The sequence below is a fragment of the Canis aureus genome, chromosome 6 (assembly GCF_053574225.1).
Source record: "Canis aureus isolate CA01 chromosome 6, VMU_Caureus_v.1.0, whole genome shotgun sequence".
NCBI classification, from domain to species: Eukaryota; Metazoa; Chordata; class Mammalia; order Carnivora; family Canidae; genus Canis; species Canis aureus.
This window is the reverse complement of record NC_135616.1, coordinates 19,758,956-19,777,169: the sequence shown is the minus strand read 5'-3', so window position 1 is coordinate 19,777,169 and position 18,214 is coordinate 19,758,956. Positions and strand designations below refer to the sequence as shown.

The following is an 18,214-nucleotide window of genomic DNA, read 5'->3' as shown; positions in this document are numbered from 1 at the left end:
GACGGTGGTCATACTTGCCAAGAGCCCGGAACTTGATTATTTAGCTAACCTCATCTTTCTTCAACCTCACCCATGCTAGTTAGTAAATCTGAGAAAGGGAAAATAGACCTACAGATTAGTAACCTTTAACATCACAATATAGCTCTTTCCTTTCCTGGGGCCTTCTTCTCATCCATTTGCACGAACCCGAACCTGCAGGAGAAGTGTTCCTTTATCATTTTTTTTTTTTTGGAGTCCTTGTGCACAAGGGGCCACAGCTTCTATGCTGCTAAAAAGTACCAGGCACAGCCTGCCCTCATATCTGTCCTTTGCTTTCCACTGGGAAACCATCACGTTAAATCACTATAAGAGCAGGCCAGGCTGTCTGTTTTTGCACCCTCTAGTCCCTCTATCATAGACTCTATAAGAATTCAAGTCAATGCTTTTCAAATCATCCCCTGACTGCCTGTGAATGAAAAGCTTAGAGTCATCACCCATTCCAGGTAGGAGGCCAGATGACTGCAATTTTTCTTTAAGCAGAGAAGATGTAGTTATCCTTTCCTCAGCATGGGAATAATAGAAGGATGATAATACCTACTTCCAGTCATGGCGGAAGATGAGGATGGGCATGATAACGATGCCTCCTAAGCTATAAAACAGTGCTTCTGTTGTCTTCAATAAACATGTATATCCCATATAGTTTGTGCCAGGTACTGTGTCAGATATTGGAAGTACAGAGAGGAATAAGAAACAATTCCCGTTGTTTAAGGAATTCACTGTTTTCATAAAGGAGCTAGATTTATCAATACCTAAGATGGTGCAGGGTTATGAGACCTTTGATGATGGTAGCCATGCAAACAGCATTATTGGAGTCACATAGATGAGGTCTCCTACCTAAAACTGGGCAGGTCAAGAAAAGTTTCTGGAGGGGAAGATATCTGAGCTAAAAATTCCATACTGAATAAAGTTAATCAAAGAAAAGATTTGGATCAGGGAGTGGTATCTGGAGTAGAGACCAGGAGGAGGATGGATTAGTAAAGAAGGAGGAAAGCAGTTCTAGTAGAGGAAGCAGAAGCAGGAGATTAAGTGACAAATTTGGGAGACTTCAAGTAGCCATGCATGTGTGATTATAGAGCGCACTGCAGAGGCAAGTAAGGACAGCCGAGGACGAGAGGCCAGCAGAGAGCTGACCCTGAGGGGCTCTTGGTATGAAGGAAGTTGGTTGCCAAGCTGAAGGTTATGAGGAGCCAGTGAAGAATTTCATGTGGAGGAGTAACATGATCTTGCTCATTTTAAAAGATCACACTGCCCTTGAAATGGACTGTGACCCAAGTATAATGAATTCAGAGGTGAACTGAGGACAAAGAGTGGGGAAAATCTTACATGGCATTTAAAGAGGAAGATACTTTTGATTCCTCTTTTGGCTATTATTTAGCTTAGGATTCTCACATTTTATATACATATTTTTAAGAAAAATATATTCACACTATCATTAATATTTTTAGAAATATCCTTTTTTCCCCCTAGAAGGTGAATACATTTAAGCCAGGTATGAGAGAGAAGATTTTGCTTAATATCCTCAGACTTTCTTTTTAATAAAGATTTTATTTTTAACTAACCTTTACGCCCAATATGGGGCTCAAACTTACAACTCTGAGATCAAGGGTCATATGCTCTACCAACTGGGCCAGCGACGTGCCCCAAGATCCTCAGTCTTTCTAAATCAAATTATTGCTGCTGGAGCCCAGGAGAAATGAGCTATTTGAACCTAAATGTGGAGGAATCAGTTCATTATCCTATGTCTTTCAGGTCTAGGAGGAACTTTGGGATACTTACACACTACATTCAGTCAAGTTGGTAGATTATGTTGTACTGGCTTCTTGATCAACAGATGTTGAGTTTAGTGGCTAGATCTAATTCAAATGGAAACATTTTTCTTTATCACTTAAATCTTGGCTAACATTCATTGATAACTGTATTAAAAGAATCATGAAAGCAGGTTGTGCCTACATAATCAGCAAATTGTCCATCTAAAGTTTCATTCAGTGAATCTGGCTTTCTTATGCGGCAAACTCAATTGACTTGTCGAGTGATCTGAATTGGCCATCAGAACAATACCAAGTTGCTCTTTTATATCAAGTACACATGGCCTAAGTTTAGTTTTGCTTTCTAGTACTATCTCATCAAATACAAAATTTATCCATCAACTTAAATATGGTGGTCATAGTAGGCATTTGTTGTGTTTTTGGTTAGGCAATACATAGTTTTCTCTTCCTAACAGCATCTCCATTTTCTTTGAGGAATTTATCTTTCCCTCCTTATGTGTCATCTTGGAAGGCTTGTAACTGGGTTACCTTTTCCTCTTGCTAAGGAAGCTGACAGGGCTTTGGAGGCTCTTTGTGGTAGATTTCTCTCACTGTTCTGTTGGGGAAAAGGAGGTACATCTGTGATCTAATTTGAGCTAATCAATTCTCCCTTCCAGAGTTTTGGATCTCAGGAGAGGCCCACACTGCTGAAAGGGACAGCTGGAAAAGAATCATTCCAGCTTTGGTGTTAGGTAAGAGCTATTCCCACTTCCAACACCTTCTGTAGCTCACTCATTCTCATCTGTGCCAAGCCAGTTATTCAACATTCCCTTCCAGTCTCTGAGCCCCTTCCAATCGTTCTGGTCAAGTCACTCTTGCTTGGGTCAGCTGTATGTGTTTTCTATTCCTTGCCATCAAAGAATTCTAACTCATAGATTGGTAATGAATAATTTGCTTTCACAGAAGCTGACATGCTTTGCTCATGACTCACACAAACTCTAACAATATGCTTCTGAAATATGGAGAAACCAAGGGTATTAACTCCATTTTAAACAGAAGCAGCTAAAGTACTAAGACATTGAGGATTTGGTTTACGTCATGAAGCTCATCAGAAGCAGAATTAAAAATAAAATAGGGACCTATTGGCTCCTAACTATGCCAATAATTAGTGGTGTAACCTTGAGTAAGTTACTTAACCTCTTTGGGCTCCAGTTTCTTCAACTGTAAAATTAGAGGATTGGGTCAGATGATCTCTAAGGTCTCTTCCACCTCTAAGATCATTTGGTTTTTCATCTGGGGTTCTTTTCTAGAGACTTCTGCTCCATGGTCAGAGACCCTAGTCCGTGGACAGAATATATTAGTAGCTGAGATATAGTGTTCCTAATAAAATATATTTTAATCATCTGTGAAAGCAAAATACGAGAATAGATTTCTTATTTGCACTTCCATAGGCTCTATGGCTATCTCTCCCTAATAGCAAAACTGTCCTTCTTTTCCCAAATAGAAATCTGAAACATCCTAAATGTTTATTGTCAAGGGAAAATCACTGAATTTATCAGAACCCAAACTGAGACCTTTTGGCTTTGCCTAGTGGTATATTTATATATTTAAAACAATTTAAAAAAATAAAACAAACGTATCATGAGGCAAAAGTACATTGGAGTCAACATTTCACTAATGTTCTCACATATACTATCTTTTCACTTTCTGAGAGACATCATCCTCATGCTTACCATCTTAATAGCTAGAATTATAGTCTTCTAAATCTCAATTTGGGGAATATTTTGTTTCATCATCCTGTCCAACCTAAGACTTTAAAAAGCATATATTCAAAAAAAGAAAATCCTGCAGTGAAAATTTGTATATGATTACATGTGTGTCTTTTTTTTTTTCTGCTCCCAATAAGAAAAGTGAAGCAAATGAAAAAAGCAAGTGAAGTACAATTGTAAAGTGGGAATATTTAATTGAAGGAATTGTTATCATATATTTGATAATCCATGTCACTCATAAAATAATGAAAGCACAAATGAAAGTTTTCAAAGGCTTTTGATATCATATTCCTCTGATGTTTTGAAGCACTCGGTTGAAGAAAGAATGGCTTCTAATTAGAAGAGAAATAACATCATGAATTGATTTTCTCATTCTTGATGATAATACCCAGAAAAGTTCAAGCAAATCCTATATAAGCAAAAAAGTACTAAATTAAACTTAAAAATTTATATTTTAAAAACTCAGTCTAAAATATGTTATTTTTTATAATTGAAAGCTAGTAGTTTTCACAATATTTTAGTTTGGGCTTGTTATGTCAGAAAAAGCACAGGTTAATACATATATACATGTGTACCTATACATATGTATGTATCATACATGCATACATACACACAATATGAAAGTATATACGAGAAGAGTTAATCCTGTTTTTTTAATAAAGATTTTATTTGTTTATTCATGAGAGACACACACACACACACACACAGAGGCAGAGATACAGGCAGAGGGAGAAGCAGGCCCCATGCAGAGAACCTGATGTGGGACTCCATCCCGGGTCTCCAGGATCACGCCCTGGGCTGAAGGCAGTGCTAAACCATTGAGCCACCCGGGCTGCCCAAGAGTTATTCCTGTTGATAAACAATTAATCATTTGAAGCAGGTGTAACTGGCCACCAATTTCCACCATAAGACAGCTATTAAAATTTCAGAAAGTGATTTAAGAAAGCAAACAATGTCCTGCTTATCACTTTTCACATCCTGCTCCACAAGATAAAAAAAAAAAAAAGCTTACACATGTTCTGTATCAACTATAGTTGGTCTCAAGCGACAAAGAGCTCAAATTCCAAATTCATTTCCTTGGATAAGAACAGACCACTAGTTTACAGAACTGAAAATTCTAGATGTAAACAGAGCTGTGGACGAAGCTCTATCTAAGGCTTACAGCTTACAGGATGTAATCAGGAGTAGCTGCTTCTTTCAGAAGGCTTGTCTTTAACTCTGAATCCACATGCTTATAGATTTAGATCCAGAGGTGAAAAAGACAAATCTCTTCCAGAACCTTCAGTAAAAATACCACTGTGACTTGGTGGCTCTAATTGGGTAACATCCAAGAATGCAGAGATCTGGTTGGCAAGGTTTGGATCACTTGCTTTCCCCTAAACTGAGGGTAGAAGTGGACATTAACTCCAATGAAAGTACATCAAAAGGTGAGGAGGGGTGATTAAAGGAATAGAAGAGTAAAGAAATGCTGGAAAAAGAGTAACAAAAAATATTTTCTCCCCACCATGATGTTATTTCTCTCTGCATAAAAAGACAGTGTCTCCAATGCTCAGTACTCAACATACTATTTGGGGCTCTTCTATCTTATTTGAGGTTCTCATTCACTTTCAGTCCTCAGATACAGTATTCCCCCCTTACCCACAGTTTTCCTTTTCTGTGGTTTCAGTTATCTGAGGCCAACCACACTCTGGAAGCAGATGATCCCTCTTCTAAGAGATCATCAGGTCAATAGTAGCCTAATACTCTGTCACAATGTCTACACCATTCACCTCACTTCATCCCTTCGTGCAGCCATTTTACCATCTCATGTCATCACAAGATGAAGGCAACAATTTTTTTTCATTTTTTTTGATTTAAATTCTTTTAGCCAACATATTGTACATCATTAGTCTCAGATGTAGTGTTTAATAATTTATCAGTTGCATGTAACACCCAGTGCTCATCACATCATGTGCCATCCTTAATGCCCATCACCTAGTTACCCCATCCCCCTACCCAATCCCCTCCAGGAACCCCAGTTTGTTTCTATAGTTAATAGTCTCTCATGGTTTTTCTCCCTCACTGATACCTCCCATTCAGTTTTCTTTCCCTTCCCCTATGATTCTCAGTGCTGTTTCCTATATTCTACATGAGTGAAACCATATGATAATTGTCTTTCTCTGATTGACTTATTTCACTCAGCATAATACCTTCTAGTTCCATCCATATCAATGCAAATAGCATTTATCCTTTCTGATGGGTAATATTGCATTGTGTATATATATATATATATATATATATATATATATATATATATGTGTGTGTGTGTGTGTACATATATATATCTTCTTTGCCCATTTATCTGTTGATGGACATCTCAGTTCTTTCCACAGTTTGGCTATTGTGGACATTGCTCTTATGAAAATTGGGGTGCAGGTGCTTCTTTGGATCATTATATTTCTGTTTTGGGGGTAAATACCTAGCAGTGCAATTGTTGGGTCATAGGGTAGCTCTATTTTCAACTTCTTGAGGAACCTTCATAACCGTTTTCCAGAGCGGCTGTACCAGCCTGCATTCCTATTAATAGTGTAAGAGGATTTCCCTTTCTCTACATCCTCACCAACATTTGTTGTTTCCTGTCTTGTTAATTTTAGGCCAGGCAACAATTTTTAAAGTTTCAAAGGCACATTCTGATGCCTCTACAATGTAATTCCAGTCAGGATATTTAACCAAACTTTAAAAATTGCTATCTGGATCTAAAGAAAAATACAGATTGAAAGTGAAAGGGTGGGAAAGCATTTATCAGGAAAATGGAAGTGAAAAAAAAAGCTGGGGTAGCTATACTTAGACATTAGAAAAAATAGACTTTAAAACAAAGACTGTATTAAGAAATAAAGAAGGACACTGCATAATCATAAAGGGAACAATCCAACAAAAAGATACAACAATTGTAAATATTTATGCACTCAACATGGGACCTCCCAAATAGATGAAGTAGCTACTAACAAACATAAAAGAAGTAATCGATAATAATATAATAATAGTAGGGAATTTTAACACCCCATTTACATCAAAGGTTAGGTCATTCAAACAGAAAATCAACAAGGAAACAGTGGCTTTGAGAGACACTTTGGACCAGATGGATCAAACAGATATATTCAGAACATTCTATCCTAAAACAGCAGAATACACATTCTTTTCAAGTACACATGTAACATTCTCCAGAATAATTCACATATTAGACCACAAAACAATTTTCAACAAATTCAAAAAGATTCAAGTCATATTAGGCATCTTTTATAATCACAATGTTATGAAACTAGAAATTAACCACAGGAAAAGATCTGGAAAGAACATAAATAAATGGAGGTTAACTAACATGTTACCAAACAATGAATGAGTCAACTAAGAAATTGAAAAGGAATACAAGAATACATGAGACAAATGAAAATAAAAATACAACAGTCCGAAATCTTTTAGATACAGCAAAGCTGTTCTAAGAGGAAGCTTATAGCAATACAAGCCTACCTCAAGAAGCAAGAAAAATAGGTAGCCCAAGCAGTTCAGTGGTTTAGCGCCGCCTGCAGCCCAGGGCCTGATCCTGCAGACCCAGGATGGAGTCTCACATTAGTCTCTCTGCATGGAGCCTGCTTCTCCCTCTGCCTGTGTCTCTGCCTCTCTCTTTCTCTCTGTGTCTCTCATGAATAAATAAATACAATCTTAAAAAAAAAATAAAATTCTAAAAAAAGAAGCAAGAAAAATCTCAAATAAACAGTCTAACCTTACACCTAAAGTAGCTAGAGAAAGAACAAACAAAGCCCAAAACTAGTAGAAGGAAGGAAATAATAAAGATTAGAGCAGAAATAAATTAAATAGAAATTTAAAAACCACAGCAGGTCAATGAAAACAGGAGCTAGTTATTTGAAAAGATCAATGAAATTGATAAACCACAAACCAAACTCATCAAAAACAAAACAAAACAGGAAACAGACTGGACTCAAATAAGCAAAATCAGAAATGAAGAGGAGAAGTAACAACCAAAACCACAGAAATACAAAAGATCATGAGAAAATTTTATGAAAAAGTATATGCCAACAAATTGGACAATGTAGAAGAAATAGATAAATTCCTAGAAACACATAACCTTCCAAAAACTGAATCTGGAAGAAATAGAAAGGCTAAACAGACGCGTTACCAGCAATGAAATTGAATCAGTAATAAAAAAAACTCCCAAGAAACAAAAGTCAAGCATCAGATGGCCTCACTCATAAATTCTACCAAACATTTGAAAAGGAGTTAATAATACCTATTCTTCTTAAATTATTTCAAAAAAATAGAAGAGGAAACAGAGTTTTCAAATCCATTCTACGAAGCCAGTATTACCATGATATCAAAACCAGATAAAAACATCACTGAAAAAGAGAACTACAGGAAAATGTTTCTGACGAACATAGATGCAAAATTGCTCAACAAAATATTAGCAAACTAAATCCAACAAAATGTTAAAAAAAAAAACAAACAAACATTCACAATGATCAAGTGGAATTATTCCTGGAATGCAACAGTGGTTTGATATTTGCAAACCAACCAGTGTGATACAGCACATCAACAAGAGAAAGGATTAAAATCATGATCATTTTAATAGATGCAGCATTTGACAAAGTACAACAACCATTCATGATAAAAGCCCTCAATAAAATAAATTTAGAGGAAACATATCTCAACATAATAAAGGCCATAGATGAAAAACCCACAGCTAACATCATACTCAATGGGCAAAAACTGAGAGCTTGTACCCCAAGATCAGGAGTAAGATAAGAAATGTGTGGGAAATATCAGAAAGGGAGACAGAACATAAAGACTCCTAACTCTGGGAAATGAACTAGGGGTGGTGGAAGGGGAGGAGGGCGGGGGGTGGGGGTGAATGGGTGACGGGCACTGAGGGGGGCACTTGACGGGATGAGCACTGGGTGTTATTCTGTATGTTGGTAAATTGAACATCAATAAAAAATAAATTTATTATTAAAAAAAAAAGAGAATGACCACTCTCACTACTTTTATTCAACATAGTACTGAAAATTTTAGCCACAGCAATCAGACAAGAAAAGGAAATAAAAGGCATCCAAATTGGTAAGGAAGAAGTAAAACTTTCACTATATGTAGATGACATGCTACACTATATAGAAAACCCTAAAAGACTACACCAAAAAATCTATTAGAACTGATGAATGAATTCAGTAAAGTCACAGGATATAAAATTAATATATAGAAATCTGTTCCATTTTTATACACTAATAATGAAGGAGCAGAAATAGAGATTAAGAAAATAATCCCACTTATAATTGCACCAAAAAAATAAGATGCCTAGAAATAAATTTGATCAAGGAGGTGAAAGACTTGTCCTCTGGAAACTATAAAACACTGATGAAAGAAATTGAAGATGAAACAAAAACTTGGACAGATATTTCATGCTCATGGATTGGTAGAACATATATTGTTAAAATGTCCATACAACCCAAAGTAATCTACAGAGTTAATGCAATTCACATCACAATACCAATAGCATTTTTCACAGAACTATAACAAATAATCCTAAAGTTTTTATGGCAGCACAAAAGACTCCAAATAGCCAAAGCAATCTTGAAAAAGAAGAACAAAACTGAAGAGCCCAGATTTTAAGATATACTACAAAGCTATCATGGAACAGAATAGACAACCTAGAAATAAATCCATGATTATATGGTCAATCTACAACAAAGGAGACAAGAACATGCAATGAGAAACAGACCATCTCTTCAACAAATGGTTTTGGGAAAACTGGATAGCTACATGCAAAATAATTAAACTGGACCACTTTTTACACCATACACAAAAATAAATTAAACATGGATTAAAGACCTAAATGTGAGACCTGTTAACCATAAAAAATCCTAGAAGAGAACACAGACAGTAATTTCTCTGTCATTGGCTACAACAGTTTTACAGATATGGCTCCCAAGGCAAGGGAAACAAAAGCGAAAAATCAACTCTTGGGACTATAGCAAAATGAAAAGGTTTTGCACAGCAAAGGAAACCACTAAAAAAACAAACGACAGCCTACTGAATGGGAGAAGATATTTGCAAATTATATATCCAGTAAGAGATTAATATCTAAATATATAAAGAACTTACACAAGTCAACACACGCAAAAAAACAATCCAATTTAAAAATGAGCAGAAGACACGAACAGACATTTCACCAAAGAAGACATACAGGTGGCCAACAGACACATGGAAAGATTTTCAACATCACTTATCATCAAGGAAATGCAAATCAAAATCACAATGAAATCTCTCTCCTTACACCCATCAAAATGGCTAAAATAAAAAACACAAAAAACAACAAATGTTGGCAAGGATATGGAGAAAAAGGAACCTTCTTGCACTATTGGTGGGAATGCAAACTAGTGCAACCACTGTGGAAAATAGTATGGAAGTTCCTCAAAAAAATTAAAAAAAAAAATTACTATAGGATCCAGTAATTCCGCTACCGGATATTTACCCAAAGAATACAAAAACACTCATTTGAAAAGATAGCATATCCTCGGAGTGGACTTGAATAAAAGGCACATATCTCTTCATAATTATAGCTATGACATATTAGAAAGTACTTTAAGCCTTTCCTTACATGTTATCACAGATGAGTGGTTCCTTATTCTCCATCTGAATTTGAAGGTGATGATAGCTTTTATTAAGCCTCATCATAAACTGCATCTGAAAAATAAAATTTCCTTTTAGATTAAAACAAACCTAACAAAAACCAGCTGTTCTTTGAAGTAGTATGTTCATAGCCTCATAGCCTCAGCACATGCAAGTCTACTTCTAAAAGCAACATGTGGAAATTGCCCAGGAGAGGTTGCCTGCTATCCACTTGACTAACCACACTTCTCTCAGCATCCTTCATTCCACCATTAAATCAGAAGAGAAAGAAAATAATGATTCAGTGCCTACTTCAGGAAAATGTGGAAATTTAGTGACAGCCAAGACTATTCAGAAGTGAGTAAAGTCCCCTTCCTGACACACATCATAATCAACACGAGTTCCACATGGTTTTACATTTAAATATTAAAAAATGAAACCATAAAGCCATTCCCTAAAAGTAAATGTGGGTGTTTATTTACATGGTTCTCTGTAGGAAGATCTTTATAAGCACACACAAAAGAAAGAAACCATAATGACAAAGAATAATGCATATAAGTGCCTTAAGTACAGGTGTGCATACACACACATACACACACACACACAACTATTTCTGGGCATTAAAAAGCCATTAAAAAAACGGAGAAAAATTGAGAAATATTGAAAATAAGTAACAGGCAATATGTTAATATTTTCAACTATAAATACCTCTTATAAACTAATGGAAATAAGACAAACATCTTTCAAATTGAACAATTTATAAAAAGGAAATGACCAACACAAATCGATTAAAGTATTACTAATAATTCAATTTAAGGCAGAAAAGATACAGATTTCTTTCATAAAAACTGGCACCAAAAAAATGCCCAAAGAAGATTCTCAATGTTAGTGTGAAAATTGTGTATTTTCAGGCACTAGTGAACAGCTTGTTGATATGCACCAAAAGGCTTAAATGTGTGCATAACTCCATGACACAGCCCTTCCGTGTCCCTAAATTTATCACAAAGAGGTGTTCATGGATGTCTGCCAAAATAGAAATATAAATCAAAACACTGTTGATGATTCTGAAAAACTAGAATTGAACCAAACTGTCCAAAAATAAGTTTTTTGATGTGGACTTTTACCTTATTATTGAAAATTATGTTAAATAACATTAAATTACTTGTTTTTATTTGTCACAAGTATTTCATGCATGTTATTGCTAGAGAGCTTAAAAAAAAAAAACCTGACAAATACATTTGATCCTGATACAGTTCTATGAAATGAGGCAGTTCCTATAATTAGCCTTATTTTGCAGAGAAGAAAACTAAGCCCCTGAGCAATTATTGACAGGTCCAAGATCATAGAGCAGGTACATGGTGAAGCTGGTCCATCTAACCATGCAATATCCTTTGAACTGATTACATTCTATTTATGTTTTGGCTAGTAGCATATTTTAATTCCCGGGATTACAGTGTTCATGTTAGGCTGACAAAATATGATGTAGTAAACTACATTTCTTCCAAATTGTGTCCTTCTACTCGAGAGCTGCATTTCAGTACCCATCATTCTATGAGGGCTCAAGGAAACAAAATCAGCCTTGGGAGCATTTCACCATAAAAGCCACTTTGGAGGATAGGCCGACCCCACTTTATATCATCCTTGCATAGTGCTCATTCAGGATCAATCCCTTCCTATCTGAATGACTTTCTGGTATATACAGATAAAGCAGCCCGTTCCAATACACCCATAGTACACACACACACACACACACACACACACACGTGTGTGCTTCCTCCCCCATGCGCTTTGAGTGCTATCTCATGCTCTGAGCCAAAGAATGAGAGCAGCAGCAGACTGTTTTGCACATTCTTGGCCTGTGAGTTTTAGTGCAAATTCTCTCGGCCAGTAACCATTCTAAAGTGATATACAGAACTGACTGTTTTTTACCGTGAATGATTACATATTTTGCTCTGACCTCAATTGCTGCCACGTATTTTATCTTTGGCCAGTTTTGACACACCTAAAGCTGATAGAGGATGAGCAAATGTTACAGTGCCAGCTCTGTCCCCAAAGAACCAAAGATGAGTATCTCTCTACATGTTAAAACGACAGGATACGTGTGGATACGTGTGGATACGCTGGGTGGGGGTGTGCATGGGATGGCGCATAGCTCCGGGTAGAGAAAACAGATGGCAAAGACCAGCAGACAATGAAGGACTGATGGTAATTCGTTGACACTACAGAGGACAGCATACACATCGCTGTGACCTGTGACACAACCAAAATTGGTTGGATGGGAAGGGGAAGCTTATGACTTTGGGGAAATGAAGAGGAAAGGAAAAGTAGTTGTTAATGTAAGATGACTAGAGCACACGCTGATCCGGTTGCTCTTCCATTTCCCATTTCCCATTTCCAAGTGGATCTTGACGGGATCCACTCCCCAATTCCATTTTCTAAGAGTGTATTGGGTTTTTGGTATTGAAAAGCAGGGAATCCAACTCATATATTTTCACCAACATGAATTTAGATACCTCTTAGTCTCATAATGACCTAACAGTAAAGAGGCTAAAGCCCTAGGTTAGTGATCTTAGGCTGACCTAGTTAGCCCTACGTTAGTGCAGACTTGCTTCCATTACTGATCAGGCTGATGTGTGAGAAAACTCTTCATCTTTTTTAGTTACACTTCACAGGCTAACCAAGAAGGATGGTTTTCAAGAGTTTGGCCTTTTTCCACAGTGGTGTTCCTCAAACTTCTCTTTCTCAGAATCAGTCCCTAAGTGTCATGAAAGGAAAACAAGTTAAGTTTCCTCTGGCTAACAAAAGTTCAGGAAAACGTGAGTTCAGGGGTGCCTGGCTTCAGGAAAACCTGAGTCCAGGGGTGCCTGGCTCAGGAGTGTACATCTCCATCTCAGGGTCATGAGTTTGAACTCCATGTTGGGTGTAGAGATTACTTTTAAAAAATTTAAAATTAAAAAAAAAAAAAACACCCGAGTTAAATAACATTCTTGCATGTTCTTCAATCCCAGATCATTCAACAACTTATCTCTGCAAATATATCTTAGCATTTCCAAAAGGGGGCTATAATACGATGTAGTGTTTCCCAAAAAGAATTGACTATAAGGACCCTGTTTCACAGAGCACACATGCCATCTCCTGGGCTGCAGCTCTGCAGGACACACTTGGGAGAATGAGCTGCAGGGCAAGATCCAACAAGCCTCTGATCTGGGGTCTTACTGTTGCCTCATCTTTTTTTTTTTTTTTTTTTTCCCACTTAGCTCTCTCATGGCAAATTGTGAGGGAAAGAATTCCACCAGGTGGTAGTTTATCTGTTTACAAGTTCCCCCACGTGGGACGCATGGGTGGCTCAGTGGGTAGAGTGTCTGTCTTTGGCCCAGGGCATGATCCTAAAGTCCCAGGGATTGAGTCCCACCTCAGGCTTTCTGCATGGAGCCTGCTTTTTCCTCTGCCTATGTCTCTGCCTCTCTTTCTCTGTGTCTCTAATGAATAAATATACAAAATCTTAAAAAAAAAGAAAAGTTCCCCCATGTAATTTGAGTGTCACTGATTTTCTTAAAAGTTTGTTTTTTCACTAAAAGACAATACATACTGATCAGAAAAAGCTTTTAATGTGAGAAAAGTAGAGAGGATTATGAACATGTATAATCCCCCACCTATAGGAAAGTTGTTTGCATTTTAGTTTGAATTTTTATTCTTTTTTTTAAATTCCTATTTGTCATTATAAAAAATTATACTAAAAATCATGATACTTTTTAAAAAAAGATTCTATTCATTTATTCATGAGAGAGAGAGAGAGGCAGAGACACAGGCAGAGGGAGAAGCAGGCCCCATGCAGGGATCCCGATGCGGGACTCGATCCTGGGACTTTAGGATCATGCCCTGAGCCAGAGGCAGACGCTCAACCACTGAGCCACCCAGGCATCCCTAATTTTGTATCTTTATTGCAACTTCCCATCATATCATTATGAAGTTTCAGTGAGATTACAAATTTATGCAAATGAAATAGAATAAAATGCAAACTATGAAAACATAAACCCATGTGGTCCTCTGTCTTGACTCCTGCTTGCAGCTGAAAGATTGAACCCTTCTTCTCTTTTTTTTTAATGACACTCTGGGGACATTTGTGTTCTTGCTGGTTCCTACCAAATTTAATTCTTGATTTTCTGTTCCCCAGGATTATAGCATATCTGCTATTCTTGTGAAGTGAAATTCTGGTACCTTTATTAGTATCATGCTGTCATTGTATCATTGAAAATAATCCAAAATTGGAATTATTAGCGTTTTGAAATCAAGATAAACAATTTGATTATTTAATGTATATGAAAAGAAAGAAAGCCCACACATTTGGAGTGCTACATGCCTACAGATGAGAGTAGATTATGGTGTTGAAGATGGTCTGTAATTCTCACTGCAGCTCAAAGATATTTCAAATAAGTAGAATATAAATGTTACAGTTTTGATATAGATTCAGGCAGTTTATCTATGATACAACTCAAGGAATGACAAACTACAGGTCATTTCTGAAACTAAAACTACAGTTCCTCTCAACAAAAACACTATAGTCCCTTTAAAAAGACCAAACTAAACATATAAAAAGATTTTCCAAAAGATCTCTTCAAAGATTTCTAACAAGAAATAGGATTATTAGAAGAGTCAGAAGAAAATATTTGGAGTTAGCACAAAAATCCCTTATCATTTTCTTCATTAGTGGACAGTCAGAACAAACTTGGTGTGAAAAATTTGTGTACATTAATCTTTGGTACAAAATAATGACAGCAGTAATGAACTTTGATTTTTAGTAACTAGACTACATCATCTGACCTTTGACATTTTTAGGATTAATTAAAATGTTTTCATTGTGTGAGGGGATTAGCTTGTTTTCAAGCAATAACTTCCCACTAATAATTTTATCAGCTAATCGTTTGTTAGAAGGATGATGCTTGTTTGACTTTTGAATTTATGAATGTGTGAGTTAGCTGATATCATAATATATTTATAGATTTTTATTTTTGAAATTATTATTTAGCTTCATGGATTTTATTTTGTAAAATCTCAACTTATTTATTTTTATTTTTTTGCAAAATACTAGTAGGTCAATATTATGTAAAATAGATGAAAGACTAGGATGTCCTTTCATTTCCAGTATTGCATTCACTAATCACTTCTTTGGGTCTCTTGTCAAATGTCACCATCTAGAAAAGCCTTTCCTTGGGGTGAATGGCGGCTCAGTCTGTTAAGCATCCTACTCTTGGTTTCTGCTCAGGTCATGATCTCAAGGTCACGATCTTGTGGTGGTGAGATCGAGCCCCATGTCGGGCTCCCTGCTAGGGCAAGAACCTGCTTCAGATTCTCTTTCTCTCTCTCTCTGTCCCTCCCATTCATGTGTCCTCATGCTTTTTCTCTCTCTCACTCAAATAAATAAATAAATAAGAAAAGCAGAACATGCTCCCACACCAGATCCTCTCAGTACCTTGTATTGCTGAATTTTCCTACCTCTTAGATATTGTTCTGAAGTAATATTATTATTAATATATGAATAATTGTTAATAATTATTATATAATATATTAATAGTATTAATTATATTAATATGATATATTGTTAGATAATAATTGTTAATATATAAATAATATTATTATTATTTGTTTACCTGATATTATGTATCTTCCCTCAAAGGCATAGAAGCTCTCTGCGAAAAGAGTTTCCTGTCTGTGGCTTGATTGTATAGAAAAGTGTCTTGCACACGGTAAGGGATTAGAAAATATTTGTTAAAAAAAAAGAAAATATTTATTCAATGAATGTGGTAATAAAGGAAGAGCTGCAGATTTCAGTCTTTGAATAGATAATAATTAATAATGATGACATAAATTGCTGTGATTTGGGGATTATTAGTATTGACACTGAGATGAGTATTTTTGTTTTTTTTTTTAAATCTGATACTGTTTATTTAAGATCAGATCCCATTTTTTAAATTCCTGGGTCAAAGTCAACGACTCTTCTAAAGTGATTGGGAATCCATTTCAAAATATCCATTCAGGAAGGTTACACCAATTTACATTTGGATTAGTGATTCATTCTTTGTCTACTGTTTGGCTTTTAAACTTCTATGCATTGGCTTCTGTCTCCACTAATAGCGGCCTCTCCCTACTTGCTTTCTTCTAAATGATGGTATTAGATCTCTTTTTCCACTAAAAGCCAAATGCCCTTCCTGACAAAAAAAAAAAAAAAAAAAGATTTGAGACTACAACTTCAAGTGTGATTGTTATTTCCTTAGGTGCTCTCCATAAGGGCATGGTCAGTGATCGTAAAAATTAAACACAAAATTTACTGAAAATTATCAATTTCTTCCAATATGCTCTTGTAATTATTGCTACAAACAAAAGCCAGATTTCCTTTATAGGATGGACTTGAAGTTAGTATTTTCATCTAGTTTATATACTAGCAAATTGTTTTACAGTAATTTATATAATGTCTAACATTTTGAATTTTGCCAATATACAAAGAAAACAATCCTCTTTAGGTTTTGTTAACAAGTTGTTTGTCAAAATCTGTATGTGTGCAGGATGACGAAGGCAAGTTGTTTTTCTTTCTTCTTCATTTTTTTAAATACCTGCTTTTATTTTTTTGTGGCTAATTAAATGTGGAGTACTGTGTATACATCTGAAAGGTAGCACCTTTAGCTCTGCAGGCTTTTATCCCAGACATCTGATAATAATTACCGCATAAATAAATTCATAATACCAGGCAGTTAGAAGCAGTCTAATTGCAACAATTAATTTGTAGACTTACCTAATTAAATTTCCCTGGCCAGAATGTGTTGTCTGCATACATCAAAGTTTACAAAGGAGGAGTAACAGAGCAGAATAAAAAATGACAGTGTCCCTAATAGAGTCCCTTGAGAGGGACTTCTAAGGTTAAAATAAAAATCTATCAATGCTGAACAAGAAAATATGCAGTTCAGCTGAAATGATGAATGGTTCCGCTAACCTTCATGCAAAATGATCCTGACACATATTATTATTGAAATAGAAATGAGCATATCTTTGTCTACCTTATTGCTTTTACAAAGTGGATGAAATGGTCTGGGAGTCTGAAAACTCTTTTTATGTTGTACTTGGGAACATTAAGACAATCCTGATCTCTTTCTTCCTCTTGAGAGTCTATAGCTACTTGTTTATCTGTTTTCTTGCTTGCTTGTAGAATTGAGTAATTGTGTGAATGCGTGGTGAGAAGAGAAAACTGCATAGCAGGCATCTTTGGCTGGCACAAAGGTGTTTGCCCTGCCACTGAGGAACACAGGAAAATTCAAGTTTTCCGGCCTTGTCTGTGACATATGGGGAAAAAAACGACAATTATAATGCCACACTATTTCTTAAAAAGAGATAGATAAAAATAATTTAGTGGCTGAGAGGAAATAGTATGGATCAGCTTAACTTGGAAATAACCTTATCAAAGTTCTCAGTAATTCCTATTCCTTTTGTATTTATTTATTTATTTATTTATTTATTTATTTATTTATTTATGCAAAAGCCTTTGCTTTTCTTTTTCTTTTTATCATCCACAGAGGAAGCTAATTCTCCTTTTAATCCTGGTATTTATTAACATGTAAGGAATGCTCATTTTCAACCTGATAGGTCAGCTATTCTATTTATATCTTGTTAAGTGCCCTCCTGGTCCTGCTTCCCCACTGTTGTACATCTCTACCTCCTGCTGCCCTCTCTCCCTACTCCCAGTCCATGGCTGGCAACGATTAACACCTACTGTATGAATGCCCTGCCCTTTGCGAGTTCCTGAACTAACCTGGAGGTGGGCAGGTTGACTTTTCAGGGGCCCCAGTTTTCATCTGTACCCTGTCAGTGGTGAGGGGTAAAGAAAGTCTTCCTGTGGTTTTCAGCCTTAGCATATAATTGTTGCCCCTAAGCAACAAGCTGTGACTTGTGAGAAGTGGAAATAGGTTTTCTTACTAAAATAAAATATAAATTAATTTAAAAATGGGCAAGGACATT

The 18,214-nt window shown here is 36.1% G+C and overlaps 1 protein-coding gene across 10 annotated transcripts in view; it reads right to left on the bottom strand.

Annotated features, from left to right (window-relative positions):
• LOC144315591 (uncharacterized) overlaps positions 1-18,214 on the bottom strand; it is a 63,819-nt gene that overhangs the window by 35,649 nt on the left and 9,956 nt on the right. For 4 of the 10 annotated variants that reach the window (XR_013381322.1, XR_013381321.1, XR_013381320.1 and 1 more), the window contains exon 2: positions 10,200-10,285. Coding sequence is in view for 3 of the 10 variants with exons in the window: in XM_077900332.1 (XP_077756458.1) it covers positions 10,200-10,285 (86 nt within the window). In the remaining 7 variants the exon portion in view is untranslated. Of the gene's footprint in view, positions 1-3,722; positions 3,963-4,055; positions 4,403-10,199; positions 10,286-12,789; positions 12,966-15,858; positions 15,945-18,214 lie in introns of those variants that run through there. The other 6 variants (XR_013381317.1, XM_077900335.1, XR_013381319.1 and 3 more) reach the window with 6 other exon arrangements.